The sequence below is a fragment of the Diceros bicornis genome, chromosome 22, assembly GCF_020826845.1.
Source record: "Diceros bicornis minor isolate mBicDic1 chromosome 22, mDicBic1.mat.cur, whole genome shotgun sequence".
NCBI classification, from domain to species: domain Eukaryota; kingdom Metazoa; phylum Chordata; class Mammalia; order Perissodactyla; family Rhinocerotidae; genus Diceros; species Diceros bicornis.
In genome coordinates, this window is record NC_080761.1 from 9,166,218 (window position 1) to 9,185,203 (window position 18,986).

At 42.3% G+C, this 18,986-nt stretch overlaps 1 protein-coding gene across 1 annotated transcript in view; it reads right to left on the reverse strand.

Moving 5' to 3' along the window:
- Positions 1 to 2,383: 2,383 nt before the first annotated feature.
- Positions 2,384 to 18,986, reverse strand: part of LOC131419852 (solute carrier family 28 member 3-like) — a 61,220-nt gene continuing 44,617 nt past the window's right edge. The window contains exons 11-20 of the mRNA XM_058565364.1: positions 17,966 to 18,046; positions 16,527 to 16,607; positions 14,475 to 14,600; positions 12,709 to 12,839; positions 9,828 to 9,996; positions 9,230 to 9,427; positions 4,574 to 4,655; positions 3,747 to 3,845; positions 3,398 to 3,518; positions 2,384 to 2,541 (exon numbers count right to left, since the gene is read on the reverse strand). Coding sequence (XP_058421347.1) covers positions 2,415 to 2,541; positions 3,398 to 3,518; positions 3,747 to 3,845; positions 4,574 to 4,655; positions 9,230 to 9,427; positions 9,828 to 9,996; positions 12,709 to 12,839; positions 14,475 to 14,600; positions 16,527 to 16,607; positions 17,966 to 18,046 — 1,215 coding nt within the window. The 3' untranslated portion in view covers positions 2,384 to 2,414. The remainder of the gene's footprint in view (positions 2,542 to 3,397; positions 3,519 to 3,746; positions 3,846 to 4,573; positions 4,656 to 9,229; positions 9,428 to 9,827; positions 9,997 to 12,708; positions 12,840 to 14,474; positions 14,601 to 16,526; positions 16,608 to 17,965; positions 18,047 to 18,986) is intronic.

The following is an 18,986-nucleotide window of genomic DNA, read 5'->3' on the forward strand; positions in this document are numbered from 1 at the left end:
GTTTGGAGAAAGGTGCATATGCTAATTAACAATAATAATCTAAGAGGTGTGTGGTACTAGAAAGAGAGCTGAGGTGAACAGGGTAGGGAGAAAGATATGTATGGGTGTATAATATCATCACTTTTTATTACAAATGGATATTACTTTTTGATTCAAAAGAAGAAAATAGTAAAAAAAAAAAAAAAGAGCAGTGATTAAGTTTTCCTTGGAAAAAAAAAAAAAAAAAGCTCAGAGAAGAGCTACAAACATCCAAAAATGGTAATGACAACAGACAGAATTTGAAAATTAGTTGGCTGGAGAGGCACACTAGAAACAGCAAAGACATTCTCTCAGAAAGAGATTTTTAGGAATAAAACAGAATAGAAAAATGCAAAGAGTTAAAAATAGACAAAAAAAGAGTTAGAAAAATAATAGCCATAGCAGACAAAGAAGAACCAACATGTGAATAATTGGCATTCCTGATACACCATGCCATAGGCTTTTATGAAGGCTGACACCAGAACACTGAGAACAGAGGGAAAAGACATGTAAATATATTTTCCCAAAATAAAGTCTAAATACTGAAAGAATACATTGAGTTCCAAGAAAAATTTGATGCAAATGATCAATAACTAGAAATATCCTAGTATATTGTACTTCAGAGATTAAGAGTTCTTTGGGCATTTAGCTCCCTCCTTCACCACCACCATCACACACACACACAAAATCAACCATTTACACAGGGATTTAAAAAAATTACTCTTGTGCATTACAGAAAGGAAAATATATAAATAAATTACTTAAGGTATTCCACACCTTTCTCACATGCTTTCTTTTGTGTGATTCACCTTTTAATCCAGTCATTACTGCTTGTGTTTTCTCACAAAATATGGTCTTTATGCTTTTAAGGGCACTGATGATGAGCATTTCATTAAAGTTCACCCCACCATTGTTTCTGGAATTTTCTTCTGAGACCATTAAGTCTCAGAACCCATTAAGGTTCTTGTTTGATACCCATTAAGCAAGTTTGATGCTGATGCTCTTCTGGAAGTATCAATGGAAGGTTTTCAGATCTCAACTAGGACTTATTTTTCTTCTTTAAATGGTCCTTCCAAGGCTTTCTTTTTTTTTTTTTTTTATAATTTTATTTGTTTATTTTTCCCCCAAAGCCCAAGTAGATAGTTGTATGTCATAGCTGCACATCCTTCTAGTTGCTGTATGTGGGACATGGTCTCAGCATGGCCGGAGAAGCGGTGCGTCAGTGCGCACCTGGGATCCGAACCCGGGCCGCCAGCAGCGGAGTGCGCGCACTTAACCGCTAAGCCATGGTGCCTGCCCGTTCCAAGGCTTTCTGACTACAGAGTAGCATCATTTTCCAGTCTTGTCACCAGGAACATAACCAAATCTGCACATGAATAGGCTTACAGTTATGCCCTATAACAGGCTGAATTCTTGAAGGGAGACATGGGTATTACGTACCCATGTGGTATATCATATTATTTCTTCAAAATATTCACTATCCCTCCCTGTGACAGGATAAATCATCTATGGCTGTTGAGTCACGCTTGTCACAGGACTAGCTTTGGATAATGGAATGTAGTGGAAGTGAAGGGTGTCACTTCCTGGCAGAAGTTCTAAGAGCCATCATGTGGTCCTCGCCTTTCTTTTCCCTCTCCCATAAGACCAGTATGACCCACATAGGGGCTGTTCTCTTATCCTTCTTCCTGGAAATGAAGACAACATGGACTATGGCCAAAATTGACCCTCAATGAACACATAATGTGAATGAAAAATAAACTTGTAAGCCACTAAGGTTTTTGAATTATTTGTCACTGCAGCATAGTTCAACTTAAGCTGACTGGTATAACTCTAAGAACACAACATTTAAAACCTAGCTTTGGAATGGTCTAGGTGCTCTCCTGAAGGACTCCTGATTTCTGTGGGACTTCCTCAGAGCAGGTAATGAGTGGGTGATATGTGACTGGTCATCCTCCATGTGAGATTCAAATTTAGGCTATTTCAGGTCAGCCAGGGTGAATGCAGAGAGACCTCACCTGAGACGTTTTTAAAACGAGTCACTCTGGACTACTTAGAGACTCACACTAAGTGGGTACAGCTGAGTCACAGCCCAGTTGTGGTGAGCCATCATTTATACCTGTATTCTGGTTAAATGTCCTGAAATTCTAAGGTCAGAAAACATTTTTGGGACTGGAGACAACACCTCACTTTGGGACACAATAGTAGTTCTCAGTGGGGAAGAGGGTGAGGAGAGGAGGAAGATGCTCTAGATCTGAAGGGTTCATTCCTGATTTTCTTCTTTCCAGTTAAAGCTGATTCCATGGTGGAAGTATCTGTGGAGAATAGCCTTTTTTTCCCTCCCCAAAGCAGAAAGTTCAGCACCTGTACTTAGAGTTCTGTTGAAGAAGCGGCTGAACTCAAAATGGATTAGGGATCCAACTGCAGTTCAGTGTTGATGAAATCAACAATTCACAGCAGTTCTTCAAAGAATAGAGGCTGTGGTTTCCTCCTGGGATGACCTCTCTGGGACCCTTGGCAACAGTGCTGGTAGAAAGTGGAATGAATCAGTTAGCTGAGACTTAGAAGACGGAAAAGGTAGAGCAGAAGATAACACATTAAAAATAGCATAGGACACGGAGCTGATTCCCTCTTCACATTCAGGTTAGAGGGGATTAAGGATAGAGACACCAAAGAATTGGTTTTGACTCTCAAATCCTGTTTGGCCTCAAGGACTCCCCCTATTTCCTCCAGAATAAACAAAGAAAGGATAGAATTAATCCTTGTAAAACACATTAAGGAGGGCAGATGGGGTGGGGATATCCATTTTGCAAATAAAACTGTACAGGGTGGGGGTGGCTGGCATGGGTCACTGGCAGCCCCTCATCCAGCATAGCCCATCACCATCACCATGTTGCCTGCATCTCTTGATCCCCTTGAAAGGGAGGCAGCATCTAGTAACTGGTACTAGAATACTAGTTAAGGGCATGGACTCTTTGGGCGGAAAGACCCAAACTTTCTACGGTCTTTCAATCTTGATTGTGCTTGCGCTCATTTTGCTTGGGTCAGTGACACAGCCTCCCCAAGCCCTGATTTTATATAATGCTTAAAAAACCAATAGTGCCTAACTTACACAGCGTTTCCAAGGTGTAAGTGAGCTAATGCACACCAAGTGCCTAATACACAGTGGGGACATATGAAATGCTTGAGCAACACTAGATAGTTATGGTTCCTAGTCTTAGCTGAGAAAAGTCCAAATGAAAGGTGGTTAAAAGTGCCACACAAGTTCTTATATTTAAATAAAGTAAGAGTTATGAAGTTATAAAAATAAGTGGAAGGGGTCTTTAGGTCTAATTTTTAATTAATAATGGATATAAAGAAATTATAATCAAGAATACAATACCTGTTCAATAGACTCTGACAACAAGACACTACATCAGTTGTGTTTTTAGGTAAGGCAGACTGGAAGCCATTCTCTAAAACGTGATGGCAGTTGATGTCTACAGGAGTGCTGGAGAGTATGCCTAGAAGTGAAACAGCACCACTGATTTTATTAATTAACGAAGTCACTGAACTCTCCTTCTGTTCTTAGCTTCTCTACCACGCTCCACACATTTCACTTCACAATGTGCTTAACAGCACACTACCTCTCAGCTCTCTGCACAGCACATGCTGGATACGCGGGTTGGAGGCACTGCCCCCCTGAAAGCTGCGGGCACAGGGAGACAGGACACAAAGACAGGAAGCAGTACCTGCGATGCAGGCTGTCATGAAGCTGGCGATGGTCCCTGCGATCAGAGCTCTCACTGCCCCTGAGGCGATGTCACGCTTTCTCGAAGGAGACATAGATGCTGGGAAACATGGAAGCAAGTATGAGAGGTTAATGTGGAGGCTTATTGATTAGAATTCCAAATTCCCAGCCTCTGAGAATTTTTCTGGGGCTGGAGTCTCAGGTCAGCTGACTTTTCCTTTTTTTCTAAACTTAGCTGGGAAATTCAAGATTCAAGAGCTTAGTGACGAGTTCCACATCCAGAGAAGTTCTCTGGTGGGGGACGAAAAGAAGTTTGTCCACAACGAAAGGCCCAGAGGCTTCCATTCTCTACAGAAGAAACAAGCCCTAAGTTTCATCCAAAGGGCTCGCACAGCATGTTGAGGGCTGGGCAAGGCAAATGCATCACAAGGGAGGATCCCAAACATCTGCCACTCTTCTGTCACCATCCACTTCTGTGCCCATGGCAGACATCACCAACTAATCACAGCATTTTCCCACTTCCACTGGACCTCAGAATCCTTCTCCAGGTGGCCGTTATAGATCTACTGGAACTGGCATGCAAAGTGGAACCTATGTGTCATCTCTGGCTGGAGAAGCACCAGTACATTTGGGCAAATTCTTCCTGATGTTAGCTTGGGTCTACACAGGAAAACTATATTGCAGAACAGGGATAACAAATAGACCTCAAAGGATTTACAGCTCTTGCAGGGCCTTCTTTTCCTGATATGAATAATGTCACAGAGCAACATGGCGATCTGAAGCATGTTTACACCACATCTGTTGTTGAAGAATATTCTTTTCACTTACTGATTCCGCCGATTGCTATTCCTAGGGAACCGATATTGGCAAAGTCACAGAGAGCGTAAGTGGCAATTGTCTCAGAACGAATCTGTAAATAAGCATAAACACACAGATGCATACATGGTGTGACCCAGCTTAGTAAATCTGACACCCTAACCGTGCTTCCTATTCTGACTACGGGATCAATACTGACAAATAGGTGTACAGTGCATGGCGTCAAACACCTGTTGCTTCCTAGACTCTTTTTTCCATCTCCCTTTGAATTTTGATGGAGAGAAAGGGGCTGCATGGAGTCAGAGACTCTCTACAAAGGACTTGGAATTGGTAGTCTTGGCCTCTACAAATGCTATTTTCTGCTCAATGACAACTGTTAATATTCAATGTGACCTGGCCACCTGCTATAATGTGCCAGGCACAGGACCAGCTGCTAAAGACACAAAATGGTCCCAGAAAATATTCACATTTATTTGACAAAGGACTTATTCAGAATGTATAAAGAACAGTTATAACTCAATAATAATAAGACAGGTGCCTAATAAATGAATAAAGAGATTTCACAAAAGACATGCAAATGACCAATAAGCACATGAGAAGATGTTCGACAGTGTTAGTTACCAGGGCAACGCAAGTTAACACAATGAGATACCACTACACACCCAGTAAAATGGCTAAAAACATGGACAACACTAAGTGTGGGTGAGGACATGGAGCAACTAGAACTCTTGTACATTGTTGGTGAGAATGTAAACTGACACAGCCTGTTGGTAAAACACAAACATACTTGACAGTTTCTTATCAAGTTAACATCCACTGCCTGTAGCAGCCAGCAATCCCACTCCTAGGGATTTTCCCAGGAGAAATAAACACATATGCCCACAAGAGGACTGTACATGAATATTTATAGCAGCTTTATTCCTAATAGTCCCAAGTTGGAAACAACCCAAATGTCCTTCAACAGGCAAATGGATAAATAAATTGTGGATATCCATAAAATAGAATACTACTTGACAATAAAAAGGAAAATAACTAATACATGCAACAACCTGAATGCTAAGTGAGTCCATTTATATGAAATTCTTGAAGAAGCAACAGTAATCTATCATGAAAGAAAGATCATTGGCTGCCTGGGACTGGGTCAGGGTAGGGGTGGGGGGTTGTTGACTACAACTGGCCATGAGGAAGAATTTCTAGGTGTGATGGAAACGTTCTATATCTTGATTATGGTCGTGGTTACACAGGTGACATGTTTGTCAAAACTCACATGTACACCAAAAATGGGCTTTTTCTGCATATAAATTATACTTCAGTAAAAATGATATAATGTAAAAGGAATTACATTAGTAAAAAGGAAGCTCACAGATATCACAGGAGCCCTTTCAGTCTGGCTGTGGTGTGTGCTTGCCTGTTTTTGTTCCTCAGCTCTGACCCTCCCATAGGAATGTTAGGTGCCTGCTTGGAAGTGGGAGAATGGACTGTGCTCTCACAGGGCCCTGATAAGACAGAAGGTGAACTCGTTGAAGTGTGAGCGTGGTCCTTCACCTCTATTCTGAATTCAAGAAGTGCTGCTCAGGCCAGATAGTTCTTTCTCAGGTTGAGGGACTGACTACAGGGGGCCTGGAAGATCCAGTGCACTTCACTGTTCACCAGAGGCACAGCCAATCTGGCAAAGGCACCCACACAATTGAGGCAGTAATTCTTTTCCCCCCAAAGCCTAAAAAATTGATGATTTGGTTCAAAGAACAAACCAGGCCTATGCTAAATTCAAAACTGGTGGTGCCTTATTTTTCTTTCACTAACTGGAATTTTTTTTTTGTGAGGAAGATCAGCCCTGAGCTAACATCCATGCCAATCCTCCTCTTTTTGCTGAGGAAGACCAGCCCTGAGCTAACATCTATTGCCAATCTTCCTCCTTTTTTTTTTTTCCCTTTTTGTCCCCAAAGCCCCAGTAGATAGTTGTACATCATAGTTACACATCCTTCTAGTTGCTGTATGTGGGATGCCCCCTCAGCATGGCCAGACAAGCGGTATGCTGGTGCGTGCCCGGATCCGAACCCGGGCCACCAGCAGCGGAGCGCGCACACTCAACCACTAAGCCACAGGGCCAGCCCCACTAACTGGATTTTTTAAAGCTCACACTCAAGACTCAAGTAGTCCTGGTAAGTTTTTGTTGATGAGGCCCCTCCTCTTTTCATGGTTTCTGAGAGCTCCTTTGTTGATGTTTTCATTCAGCATGCATATAGCAGGCAGGGAAGAAATATTTCATGTATTTGAGCAGTCCACTGTTTCTGGAAAAGCTCATCCTCATCCCCTGCTCTGTCTGGTGCTTTTCATTTAGTTCTATTGGCTTCAAAAACAGGCAAGCTTATTAAGAGACCATGGTGGGGAGATGGCATAAAGCACTAGAGATAGAGACTCCTCTTTCTCCTTTCTGGGGATCTCTGGAGGAGGGCACGCAGATGTGGCCACGCAGGGTTTTATAATAAGAGGAAAAGGAGGCTGGGATGATTCCCCTTTGTCTTTGCCCATAAATGCGCAAGATTACGTGATGGAAAGAACTGCACTAGGAAATTAATAACACATCCTACAGCTCTCCTCGCACATGAACAAAGATGCCATATGTACAAGGACAGGAATTGTAGCACTACTTCCAATAGCAAAAAATTGGTAAGAGTGTTCATCGACAAGGGACTGGTTAAAATAAATTACGGTGTGCTCATACAACAGGGTACTATGTCACAGGCGCTGGTACGGAAAGGCATTCAAGATATCTTATCAAGTGCAAGGAGCAAGGCTAAGAACAGTGAGCATAATATGGTACAGGGAGAGGAGCTGAGTGGCAGAGAAGTAGAGAGGATGACATTTTTCCCTCTACTCCTTTTTGTACCTTTTGAATTCTGTACCATGAAATGTATTACGTGTAAACAAAGAAACAAACATGCAAAGTATTATCTTTAAGAACGAGAAACTGGAGTAATAAAGTGTGACATAGACCTTCTGACCTCTTACCTTAGATGGAGGTCAGCAGTCGGCATAATTCAATGGATAACACTGGATTTTTGCCTCATGGACCCAGATCTTATGCTTCAGTCATGTGGTACCTTTTCCAGCAGATTATTGGGACACCCCCACCACTTCTTGGTTGGTAAACAGAAATTGCATCCCTATTTCATTGATTAGAAACGAGAAATTGGGAAAAACAAAATGCTTTTCCCATCGAGACTCAGCAATAACAGAAGCTATTGAGCTCATATTCCTAAACATCCTCTGAGCTCCTGCCCCTGGTTGGGCTCGCCCCCAACCCGAATCAACTCCACTGTCCTGTCTCTATCCTCTTGATAACCTGCTCACAAACCTGCTCAGCACTGCCAGAACTGTGAGCTTGCTTTGCTCATTAACAAAATTATTTTCTCCTGGCAACTGGCAGTTGGCGATGAAAAACATCTCACTTAATTTAGCCTATTGTTTCCTTTTGGCAGGGAAGCTGGTTTGTGGCGGCATCCAGACAATGAGGACGTTTGGCCAAGCCCCCTGCGTGGTCAGCTGAAGAATGAACATTGGAGAAACAGGAGACCTACAGAGACACTGATCATATCAGAGGTGTGGGCCAAATGCCCCTCATGATAGCACACAAATCAGCACTCTCCTGGAGTATGCTGTTATTCCGTGTAATACGTGGGAGTAAATTTGCATGTTTGGTCTTGGGAGGCTGGGAGAGTGGTGGGCTGTTCAGAGGTGGGCAGTCTCAATTAGAAACTTGAGCAGCATGCTTCCCCTCCCCTTTCCTTTTAAAGCCCAAAATGTGCCTAAGACATTAATTCCAAATGGATTGTTTCCATGGGTAATGGTGGCGGACAGAAATGTTCACCATTTCCCTAAGAGTTCGCATGTGTGACAATTCTTTCTATTCTTTAGGAAAATAAAAGGTGGAGACTCAGCTGCAAATATGGCCTAAGTAATAGCCTCTCCTGAGTTCCCTTATCCCATCCAAGGCCAAGCAGACATGAGCATCTCCTTGCAGGCTGTTGACCTGAAGTCCTGACATAGTTATGGGGTGCTCGTCTCAAAGGTTCAGACCAGAGACGCTGAGCTCCTTCTCTTCCCTCATGTACCTGGAGAGCAGCGACTGCGTCTCACCACTGCTTTAGCATGTCCAGGCACTATGTTGCATTTAGGCGGTTTCCCAGAGTTCCTGGAATTCCTTAAGCTGAAAGGAAGAGCCCTTCATGATCATTAGACTATGAGCCCCATGAGGGCAGAGGACTCATCACTTGTTCAATGCTGTGGCCTCAGTACCTAGGTACATTGCACACAGAAGGCATTCATAAATGTTTGTTGATGGATTGATTCCAGCTCATATGACTCTGGGTTTGGATCCACAGAGCTCAACAGTAAATGATCACAGTGGTAAGGATTAGCTGTGCTTCTCCACACACACACACACACACACACACACACACACACACACAATGATTAATTCAGCATAACTGAAAATTATGAGCTGCTATGTTCATTATGAGCTCCATGAGCTCTGGGATTTGGTGTCTGTTTTATTCTTTGACATATCCCAAGTGCCTGGCCTGACACACAGAGGTGCCAGTAACTATTTGATGACTGTATGTATGTGATAAAGAAGTGCACTGAAAAATCAAAATATTTACTCACCGACATATACTGCTGCACACCATTCACGAATTTGGGTCCAGCCTCTTTCCTTAAATACACCAATTTTGAGAGGCGCTCATAGGCCACAAAGTCATTGAAGAATACCTTATAACCTATGAGTTTGGCAACCATGAAGCTGTCTTGCCAGTCCACTCCCATCATGAAGGAAAAAGGCATGAAGATATAGGAGCATATTATCTACAAAAACCAAAAATAGACACTTTATTAGAGTAGTGATTTGCTCCCATTCTTCTCCCTAACCCTCATGACAAGATTCTTCCCACCCCCGCTGTGTCTCCTGTAGGCACAGAAATCCCTTCACATGCCTTGTCCATCTTTATCCACTGGGAGTCAAGGTTGGAACTGGGTCATTTGAAGTAACCTGGATTCTCAGGGTGGAGAGAATGATTGTATGTTGGGGGAAGGAGGGTAAAAGGAGACAGAGACAGAGGGTGGGAAGATGGGGGATACGTGATGGTCTCGTGCATTGTGTAAGGGTGCACTAGAGGAAGTTAGGGAAGGCAATTCACAAACCCATTTTATTTTTAAACAAAGATAGGCAGAAACAAAATGGAGGAGAAACATAATAGAATTATACCTCAAAACTCAGTTGTGGGTAGTCAAACATGTTTCCAAACCAGGACAGGGCTGCATCCACAAAAGACAACAGGCCCAGGAAGGCAATCAGATTCACAGCGATGTGTGCTACCAGGGAGATGGAAGAGGATGCTCCCTGTGATGCGGCTTCTAGGAGATTCCTTGAATCACTTTATCAAAAAATAGCAATGGCAGAATTACCAAGGAGTTGTCAGTGGATGGACATCACAGGAGTAGGAATGGCGTAAACAGAGCTCACTCAGATGGAGATGTCCATGCCTTGGTCAAAATACTCACCTGAATTCTATGAAATCATGACAGGGTTTATAATTACTGACCGCAGGTGATGGGCATATGGGTGTCTAACTGTTATACTACTCTTTTAATTGGAGGTATTTATAATTAAAAAATTGGGAAAATATAAAAATATTTTTGATTGAAAAATTATATTTTATTAAAATCAGCTACCAGAGAATATTCATAAATTATTCATGGTATAAGAACTAACAATTCAAGGAAGACCTGAATATCCATCACCTAAGAAATGCAATGTCACCCCCACCTTTGAGTCCCTCCCCCCAGCGCCCTTCCTTAATCTCATCCTCTTCTCTCTAATCTCAGTGGCACCTGGCTCCCTAGAAGTTGCTCATCATTCACTTTCTTTTCAATTTCCCTATATGTCTGCGTCCCTAAATAATATGTTTGGTAGGTTTACACATTTGCTAACTTTATAAGTGGAATCTTACATATTCCATATATATATTCTTTGACAACTTGCTTTTTCATTCATGGCTATGACTTTACCGCCATACAAACAAGGGATGAATCTCAGAAACATGTTTGTTGATGGATTCTGTTATTTAATGAAATACTTTTGAACATCCTGAATCCCTTAGTCTTTTCCACTCTTTTTCTTTGTTTTGCACAGGGCTAAAGAAAACAAACTGAAGAAAGGTTAAGGATACTTAGATCACATCTTCTTTCCCTATTATATACGACACTTCCAGAAATGATCATCTTGTGGTTTTGCAACAGTCTTAAATCAAAGCTCAATGAACACTACACTATATTTAAAACAAAATATCTACACTGAAGTCAAGGAAATGTAATGACATTCAGGTATTTGGAAAGGTTTTCAGCCAAAGCAATCTTGAAAAAGAAGAACAAAGCTGGAGGTATCACACTCCCTGATTTCAAACAATACTACAAAGCTATAGTAATCAAAACAGCATGGTATTGGCACAAAAATAGACACATTGATCAGTGGAACAGAATAGACAGCCCAAAATAAACCCATGCTTACATGTTCAATTAATCTATGACAAAGGAGGCAAGAATATACAATGGGGGAAAAGATAATCTCTTCAATAAGTGGTCTTGGAAAAACTTGACAGCTACATGCAAAATAATGAAACAAGGCCACTTTCTTACACCATACACAAAAATAAATTCAAAATGGATTAAAGACTTAAACGTAAGACCTAAAGTCATAAAACTCCTAGAAGAAAACATAGGCATTCAGCTCTTAGACATTGGTCTTAGCAATATTTTCACAGATCTGTCTCCTTAGGCAAAGGCAGAAAAAGCAAAACTAAACAAATGGAATTACATCACACTAAAAAGCTTCTGCACAGCAAAGGAAGCCATCAATAAAATGAAAATGCGACCTACTGAATGGGAGAAGATATTCACAAATGATATATCCAATAAAGGGTTAATATCCAAAATATATAAAGAACTCATACAACTCAATAGGATATAAACAAAAAATCCAATTTAAAAATTGGCAGAGGAACTGAACAGACATTTTTCCAAAGAAGACATACAGATGGTGAACAGACACGTGAAAAGATACTCAACATCACTAATCATCAGGGAAATACAAATCAAGACTACAATGAGTTATCACCTCACGTCTGTCAGAATGGATATTCTCAAAAAGACAAGAAATACGTGTTGGCAAGAATGTGCAGAAAAGGGAACACTCATACACTGTTGGTGGGAATGTAGATTGGTGCAGCCACTATGGAAAACTGTATGGAGATTCCCCAAAAATTAAAAATGAACTACCATACAATACAGCAATTCTACTTCTGGTTGTTTATTCAAAGAACATGAAAACACTAATTCAAAAAGATATATGCACTCCTATGTTCATTACAGCATTAGTTACAACAGTCAAGATACAGAAGCAACCTAAGCGCCCATCAATAGATGAATGGATAAAGAAGATGTGGTATATGTATATACAATGGAATATTAGCCATAAAAAAGAATGACATCTTGTCATTTACGACAACATGGATGGACCCAGAGGGTATTATGCCAAGTGAACCAAGTCAGACAGAGAAAGACAAATACTGTATGATTTCACTTATATGTGGAATCTGAAAAACAAATGAATAAACATAACAAAACAGAAACAAACTCATAGATATAGAGAACAAACTGGTAGTCAATAGAAAGGAGGAGGTGGGTGAAATAGGTGAAGAGGATTAAGAGGTACAATCTTCCAGTTATAAAATAAATAAGTCATGGGGATGTAATGTACAGCATAAGGAATATAGTCAATAATGTGGTAATGACTTTGTATGGTGACAGATGGTTACTAGACTTGCCATGGTCATCATTTCATAATGTATATAAATATCGAATCACTATGTTGTACACCTGAAACTAATACTGTATGTCAGCTATACTTCAATGAAAAAAGAGGTTGAATAAGATTTTTTTGGGAGAAGTCTAACAGTTACTGGGAAATTAAATTCACTTTAATACCATAATCCACTGTACTCTCTTTGTCAATTTTTTGCTGTGCTTTGAATTTGGACTCCCCACCCCAGCTTGTATAGTTATTAACTAGGTGAATGTATCTCACTTACCCAATTTCCATTTTCATGGCATTCTTGATGGTTATTTCAGGTGTTTCTGTCTCAGGCCAAGAGAGTTTAGCCACAGCCAGCGATGCGGGCGCTGACATAACTGAAGCAGTTAACAAGTGGGTGGATGAAATCTGTGATTTTAGGAGAAAGAAGGCCAACTTAGGTTTAGCTTTTCTGTTGTGTTCAGAATGAACAGCCCAAAAGCCTTACAAGGGAAGAGAAGGGCAGGAATTGCGTCTAAGCCAGAAAACAATGTTTCTTTGGAGGCTTGGAAGAGCTCAATGAGCCAAGTTGGCATCACAGTGAGACTCAGAGGGAGGAGGGAGGAATCTCTGTGAACTGACCACATCCTCTGGGAGACGCACAAAACTCAAGTCTGATCATTTTAGAAGAGAATCAATCCTGTGCTGTCGGAACCTTCAAAGAAGATTCCTCCACCTCTCTGTTATCCTTTTGAATGTTCAAATAGTCCCTAGAGCCCATATTTCATTCATCACCAGTGTAGATAGGGGATGTCTGGGGTGCAGGCATGGACACACTCCTCTCTGTCTTCCTTTTGCTCATCTGGATGTCTGTTCCTTTACGTAATACTCTTTTATCCAGAGTCCCTGTAATCTGTAAGCCATTTCCATTTCTTCACTGCAGGTCTACTGAAACTCTTTCCGCTTCCCTCCCCACACCCTTATTTCTAGATTCTCTTCCCTATCTTTTCAGAATTCCGGAATCAGCACCCTCCCCACTCCCATCCCCCCAGCACATTTTCGCAGGCAGCATTTCCACTGTGGTGGCAGAGTGGATCATCCGGGATCCAGTCACACTGCTATTCCTGAGGCCTCCTTTGCCCTTTTCCTCTTCCCTCTTCCTGCTGATGGGCTTCTGAGGCCCAGATGAAGTCCTGGAGTGAAACTCGCCTACCCTGTGAGAACGCCCAGTCCCCTGGGTCACACAGCTGCTGTGCTATTCCATTTCTCCCATGGGGGTTGCATCTATGTGTGGCTTGTCAGCTCTGTGCTGGGGGCACATGCACCAGTTAGCACAAGGCTCTCCACCCCCATGCTATAGACCACCAGCTCTCAGACCGGGCTGCACATGGGAATCTGAGGAGTTTTAAAAAAATATTGATGCCTGGATCTCATCCCAAGAGATTCCAGTTTAATTACTCTGGGGTTTGGGCCTGGGTATTTGGGCTTTTAAAAGCTCCCAGGTGATTCTAATGTGCAGTAAGGTTTGAGGACCACTGCTCTAGGCCACGGTCAGAAAACTTTTTCTGTAAAGGGCCAGAGAGTAAATATTTTTAGCTTCTTGGGCCACAACTACACAACTGTGTAGCATGAAAGCTGCCAGAGAGAAATGAAAAGGAGTAGCTGGTTTCCAGTATAACTTCAGTTACAAGAGAAGAGGAACGATCTAGAATGGGCCCATGGGCCATACTTTGCAGACCTCTGGTTTAGACTGCCTTTACTGGTGTAATAGGATTTTTTTTTACATATTTATAATTTCAGGAAAAGTAACCTCATAATATGATTTCATTCTGCTATGGTTGGATGTGATTCACATTTAGGTGGCGGGGATATAAAAGTGAAGCCCCAAAGCTTCTTTGGGACACTCCATTCAAATGCCAAAGGAACTGTGGCCCATGATACAGTAAAAAGGACAGTCTTTTGGCCTCCTTATCCAGCAGCAATGGTAAAAGAAAAAGAAGAAATGACAATAACAAAGAAAGAAGAGGTTGTATTTTCCATAAATTGATCCCCAAACATTCTTACCCCAAAAGAAATGTACGCGCCTAAGACACTTCCAGCGATGGTAGAGAACCCAGAGGTCATGATCGCATGAAGTTCGGACCCGGTGACACGTGACAAATACGGTTGCACCAGCAGTGCAGACTCCGTCTGGAAACAAAGAGTGACCAGATTAAGCGTTCCCTTTTATCTTAGAAGAGCATGCCAATCCACCCAAAATTTCATCGTCTAAAGCAGTACTTCTAAGAGTGGACATCAGACCAGCTCTATCAGCATCACCTGGGAACTCCTTAGACATGCAAATTCTCACACTTACTGAATCAGAAACTCTGGGGGTGGGGCCCGAAATCCTGTTTGAACAAGACTTCCAGGTGGTTCTGATGCATGCTCCAGTTTGAAAACCTACACCCTAGATGTCTGGGTCATTTGAACTCTAGGTCAGTGTGCACATAGAATCACATGTAAAGTTTGCAGAGTTTGCAAGGCCAATTCACATAAGGCCTCCACTTAGCCTAGGACTGGACTCTGATGGCTGGGGACACTTTTCTAAGGTTGGAACACCATTGGCCAAGTAACTCTGCCCAGCGGCCTGGCCTTGAGATCTGGTGGTTCCCAAGACTCTGTGTCCTCTCATCTTCTAGCTTCATCTCAACAGACCTTTAACCTCTTTGCTGACACCACAGGGAAATAGAGACAAAAGCATAAAATAATAACAAGGACAGGTGCCCAGAGGCCATTTCCTAGTTGAAAATCAGAGACTACTTCGTCCCCTTGGGTGGAAAGAAATCACAGTGTAGTTGTAAAGGCTTGGGTCCCATCAAGGAGGACAGGCGGCCTGCAGCGTGGGGCTCTTCATAAATAATAGCTGTACTTTTAGCATATTAAGTATCAAATTAAGCATGTGTGCAATTTTACAGTTTTCCCCTCATTATTTCTAAATGTTCTGTAAGAGTGAATGTGTTGGGCTTCAATTTATGTACTGAATAGATATTCAGTACACGAGTCCTCTTACACCACAGGTAGGAGTAATCAATCAAGATGGTGCGTTACATAGTCCTGAGAGATTTTATCACTACAATTATGATAGTTTCAACTCCTAGAGAAGGAAGCAGGGGCCCTGCTGTAAAGACTATGCTTCAAGTTAGCAAGCTGGGCTGACCAATAAGAAGGCTCACCTTGCCTGGAGCAGTTGTAAGCCTGGGATTTGGGGCCATGTGTTCTTCTAGGTGACTATTTTTGCTTCAAATCCAATTTCCTTGGGCAGCCATGCTAGCAAGCATTCACACATGCTTTCCTTGGTATGTGATTCCATTCTGCCTGAAGCTGCACATCCAGAGTGATGAGGATGATTATTACTATTTCTTTCTTATCTACATCTTAGGAATGCTGCTATTCTGAGAGACACCGCTTTTGCATCATATTTCTTTGCTTAAATGGATGTCAGGCAAAAGAACATTTAACCATGTGATAGATCAGGGAGTGAAAATGCTGTTGCTCATCAGCGTTGTTCTTCAGGCGCAGCAAAGACAGACTGTTGACCAGTTCAGACAAGTTAAGAACGAACTCAAGTATTTATACAGCTGCATGGCTGTTGGTGGGAAGCCTTTCCTGGTCTCTTTCACTGCCACAGCATTAAACTACAGAATGTGAGGCTGCCTGTTACATGTTGGCAGGCTCGAGACAAGTGGTGAACTCCATTTGAGTGAACGAGCAGCTAGCCTCTGAAGGGTGGGCCAGAGACCTCAGCAATTCAATAAATTCAGAAAAGATTTGTTGAGAATCTATGCATAAGATGCTTGGACAAAATGATTCAATCTTTCTTCCTCTCCATAAAATTTCAAGAACCCAAATGCCACATCAGTGCACTGAGACTCTTGGAAGGGATCTCGCTCTCTCACTCTCTTTTTCTCTCTCTCTGGAATCTGGACTTTGTCAAGATTGAGGGGTCCTTATTTTAACACTCTTCCCTCTACACTAAAAGAAATAAAATCATCATTTTTTTATTCCACTTTCTGGAAAGAGTGTCCATTTCAGCAGGTGTTTTGTTTTGTTTTGTTTTTTGATATTACAACTTACAAATCCAAGGAATATGTTGCCAGCAGCAACTACAGATTCAATAGGAGATGATCCCATAGTAACCAGCATGACCCATCCGACCTAAAAGGGACAAGGGAGAAAGTCAGTGAAGAGCTACTTGTATACACAAGCTTCAAAGTAGGGATAAAAGTCTTCGGAGAAAAGTGCTGAGGCCTTGAACAATTGTTGACAGGCCAGCAATGGTGCTAACTGTCAGTATATCTTACCTAGTCCACAGAGCAGGCCAATCAAATCCTCCTATTTGAGAGGTAAGTCTGAGTCACTGTATACACTTTCAACATTATACAAGTGAGTTTCTATGGAAATGTACACTTGTTTACAAGTAACAAGTTATAATGATTGCTAATAGTCACGGCAGGCTTTGCTGCATTCCAGGCAGTGTTTTGAGCCCTTGATCTGAGTAATGCATTTAATCCTCACAATATCCCTTTGAGGCCAGTCCTGTAATTATGCCCATTTGATAGAGGAGGAAACTGAGGCACAGAACAGTTGAGTTGTTTTGTCAAAATCCCTCAGCTAATAAGTAGTGGGATGTAGTTGACGTTTGGCCTTTTCTACTTAACAGTCAAACGAACATGGTTTATGGTCCCACTTCCATGGTGGCCCTTCCACCCAGAGACTGTGATGCCCACCTCAGGATGTCGCCTTCTTTCTCCTTAGACGTGAGCACAGTAATTCTGAATTTTAAATCAACAATCAGAAAATTACGGGCCCTGCTGCTCTTGCTGAAATTCTGAATTCTGATGGTTTTCTGGTTCTCTCTCTCTCCATTTTATTTATTTACATGGCTCAAAGGAGGGCTGGGGCTGTGCCCAAACCCTGTGTGCTCTGTCTTGCTCTCGTGTGCATTCAAACTACCTTAGAAATTTCATAGTCTTCTGATCTAACCTATGAGTGTAGCACTGACAGTTGCTGGGGCAGCAGGAATGAGATGCACATTTAAAAAAAAATTTTGTGTGCTTATAAAAGTCCCTCAGGAGTGAAAAGCAGCTTCCCCTTCTTGCTTTGAATCCCTAGCAGCTCTAGACCAGAGTGCCGCCTTTTGTAACCTCCTGAGGATAAGCAGTGACTCTGTGGAAGGCACCGGGTGGGTTGCCAAGGTCAAGGAACAGTCCTGCTTTCCCTGGCAGGTGTCAGACCTGTTGGAGGGAATTCTTTGGCTAAAGAAGTAATCACTAAGGTTTCATGAGGACATCCAGTGGGTTGCAAGTCAAAGCCTTGTTAGAAGTCCCTGAGATAAAATTCCCTCTAGGGACACATGTAGGATTTTTGGGTTTGAATCTAATAACTTGGGGGTAGGGTGGATCTTGGTACAAAGAGAAAGGCACCTCAGAAAACCCTGAATAAAAGATATTTAGTACTTTGTCCCCGAAATAATCATCTCTACACCTGTCACCCAACCCAGCCCAGTCCTGTACCTTTCTAATGATCCACTGCATGAATCCAAGGTAGTAGAGCATGGACATGACGGCGCTGAAGAAAACCACGATTGGCAGGACCTGGAGGGGACGATGAAAGCAATTATGGGCTAACGTAGGCCTCAGGAGTATTGGCAGGTTTCACATGTCTCCTCCTTTCCACCTCCTTTTCCCTCTGAAACGTCATAACAACACTGGAAACTCCTCTGGAGCTACACCACACTTTCATCAGGCAGCTTCCTCCTCTGCAGTCTCTTGTTCTAATTTGCTCTGGATAAGCTTGAATATGTTTCATAGGAAACTTGACATTTTTTTCCCTCTGCTATAATGAGCTTTTCCGCCTTTAGTGTCTCCGAGAAGGAATAAAGTTTTGGGGGAATTTGTAATAATTAGGCTCAACAAACTGAAGGCCACTGGCAGATGTTCTTGCTGTTCTGATGTCAAACAGACAAGAGCTTCACCACTTATTAGCACAGTGACCTGGGTCAGGATTAAGTGCGAGCAACCTCAGATCCTTATTCCAGCGGCTCCACAGATCAGATAGAGCGTGGTCGGTCCTTACACACACTGCCTCCCACAGAGTAAGACTTCACTCTTAGGTTTTAGAATGACCGTTATTTTACTTATAGACTTTTGAATCACTAAGAAGAGATTAAACTTTGGAAGCTAGTTTACTTCTCTGTTGACAAAGGTTGTCTTTTCCTGGATCCTAGTTTCCTGATGCTCTTTGGTGCCTTCACTGCAGCCCGTGTGTCCACAGGGAGCAGTTTCCACCCTGCAGAGACCACACAGTGCGGCGGTCTGGGCCCCTCCCCACCCCTGCCCCGCACACCCCTTCCCCTCTGTTCCCCAGAGAAATGGCCAGGGACAAGCTGCCACCAGAGGCACAGAATGACCGAGGACGATTTGTACAGGATCCAATTTAGAAAAATCTATGAGTGATATATATTAAAAAGCATTTTGTGCCATTACTCAGAGCTCACTCACTTATGTGCCTTTATTGGCTTTAATGGGCAGGCAG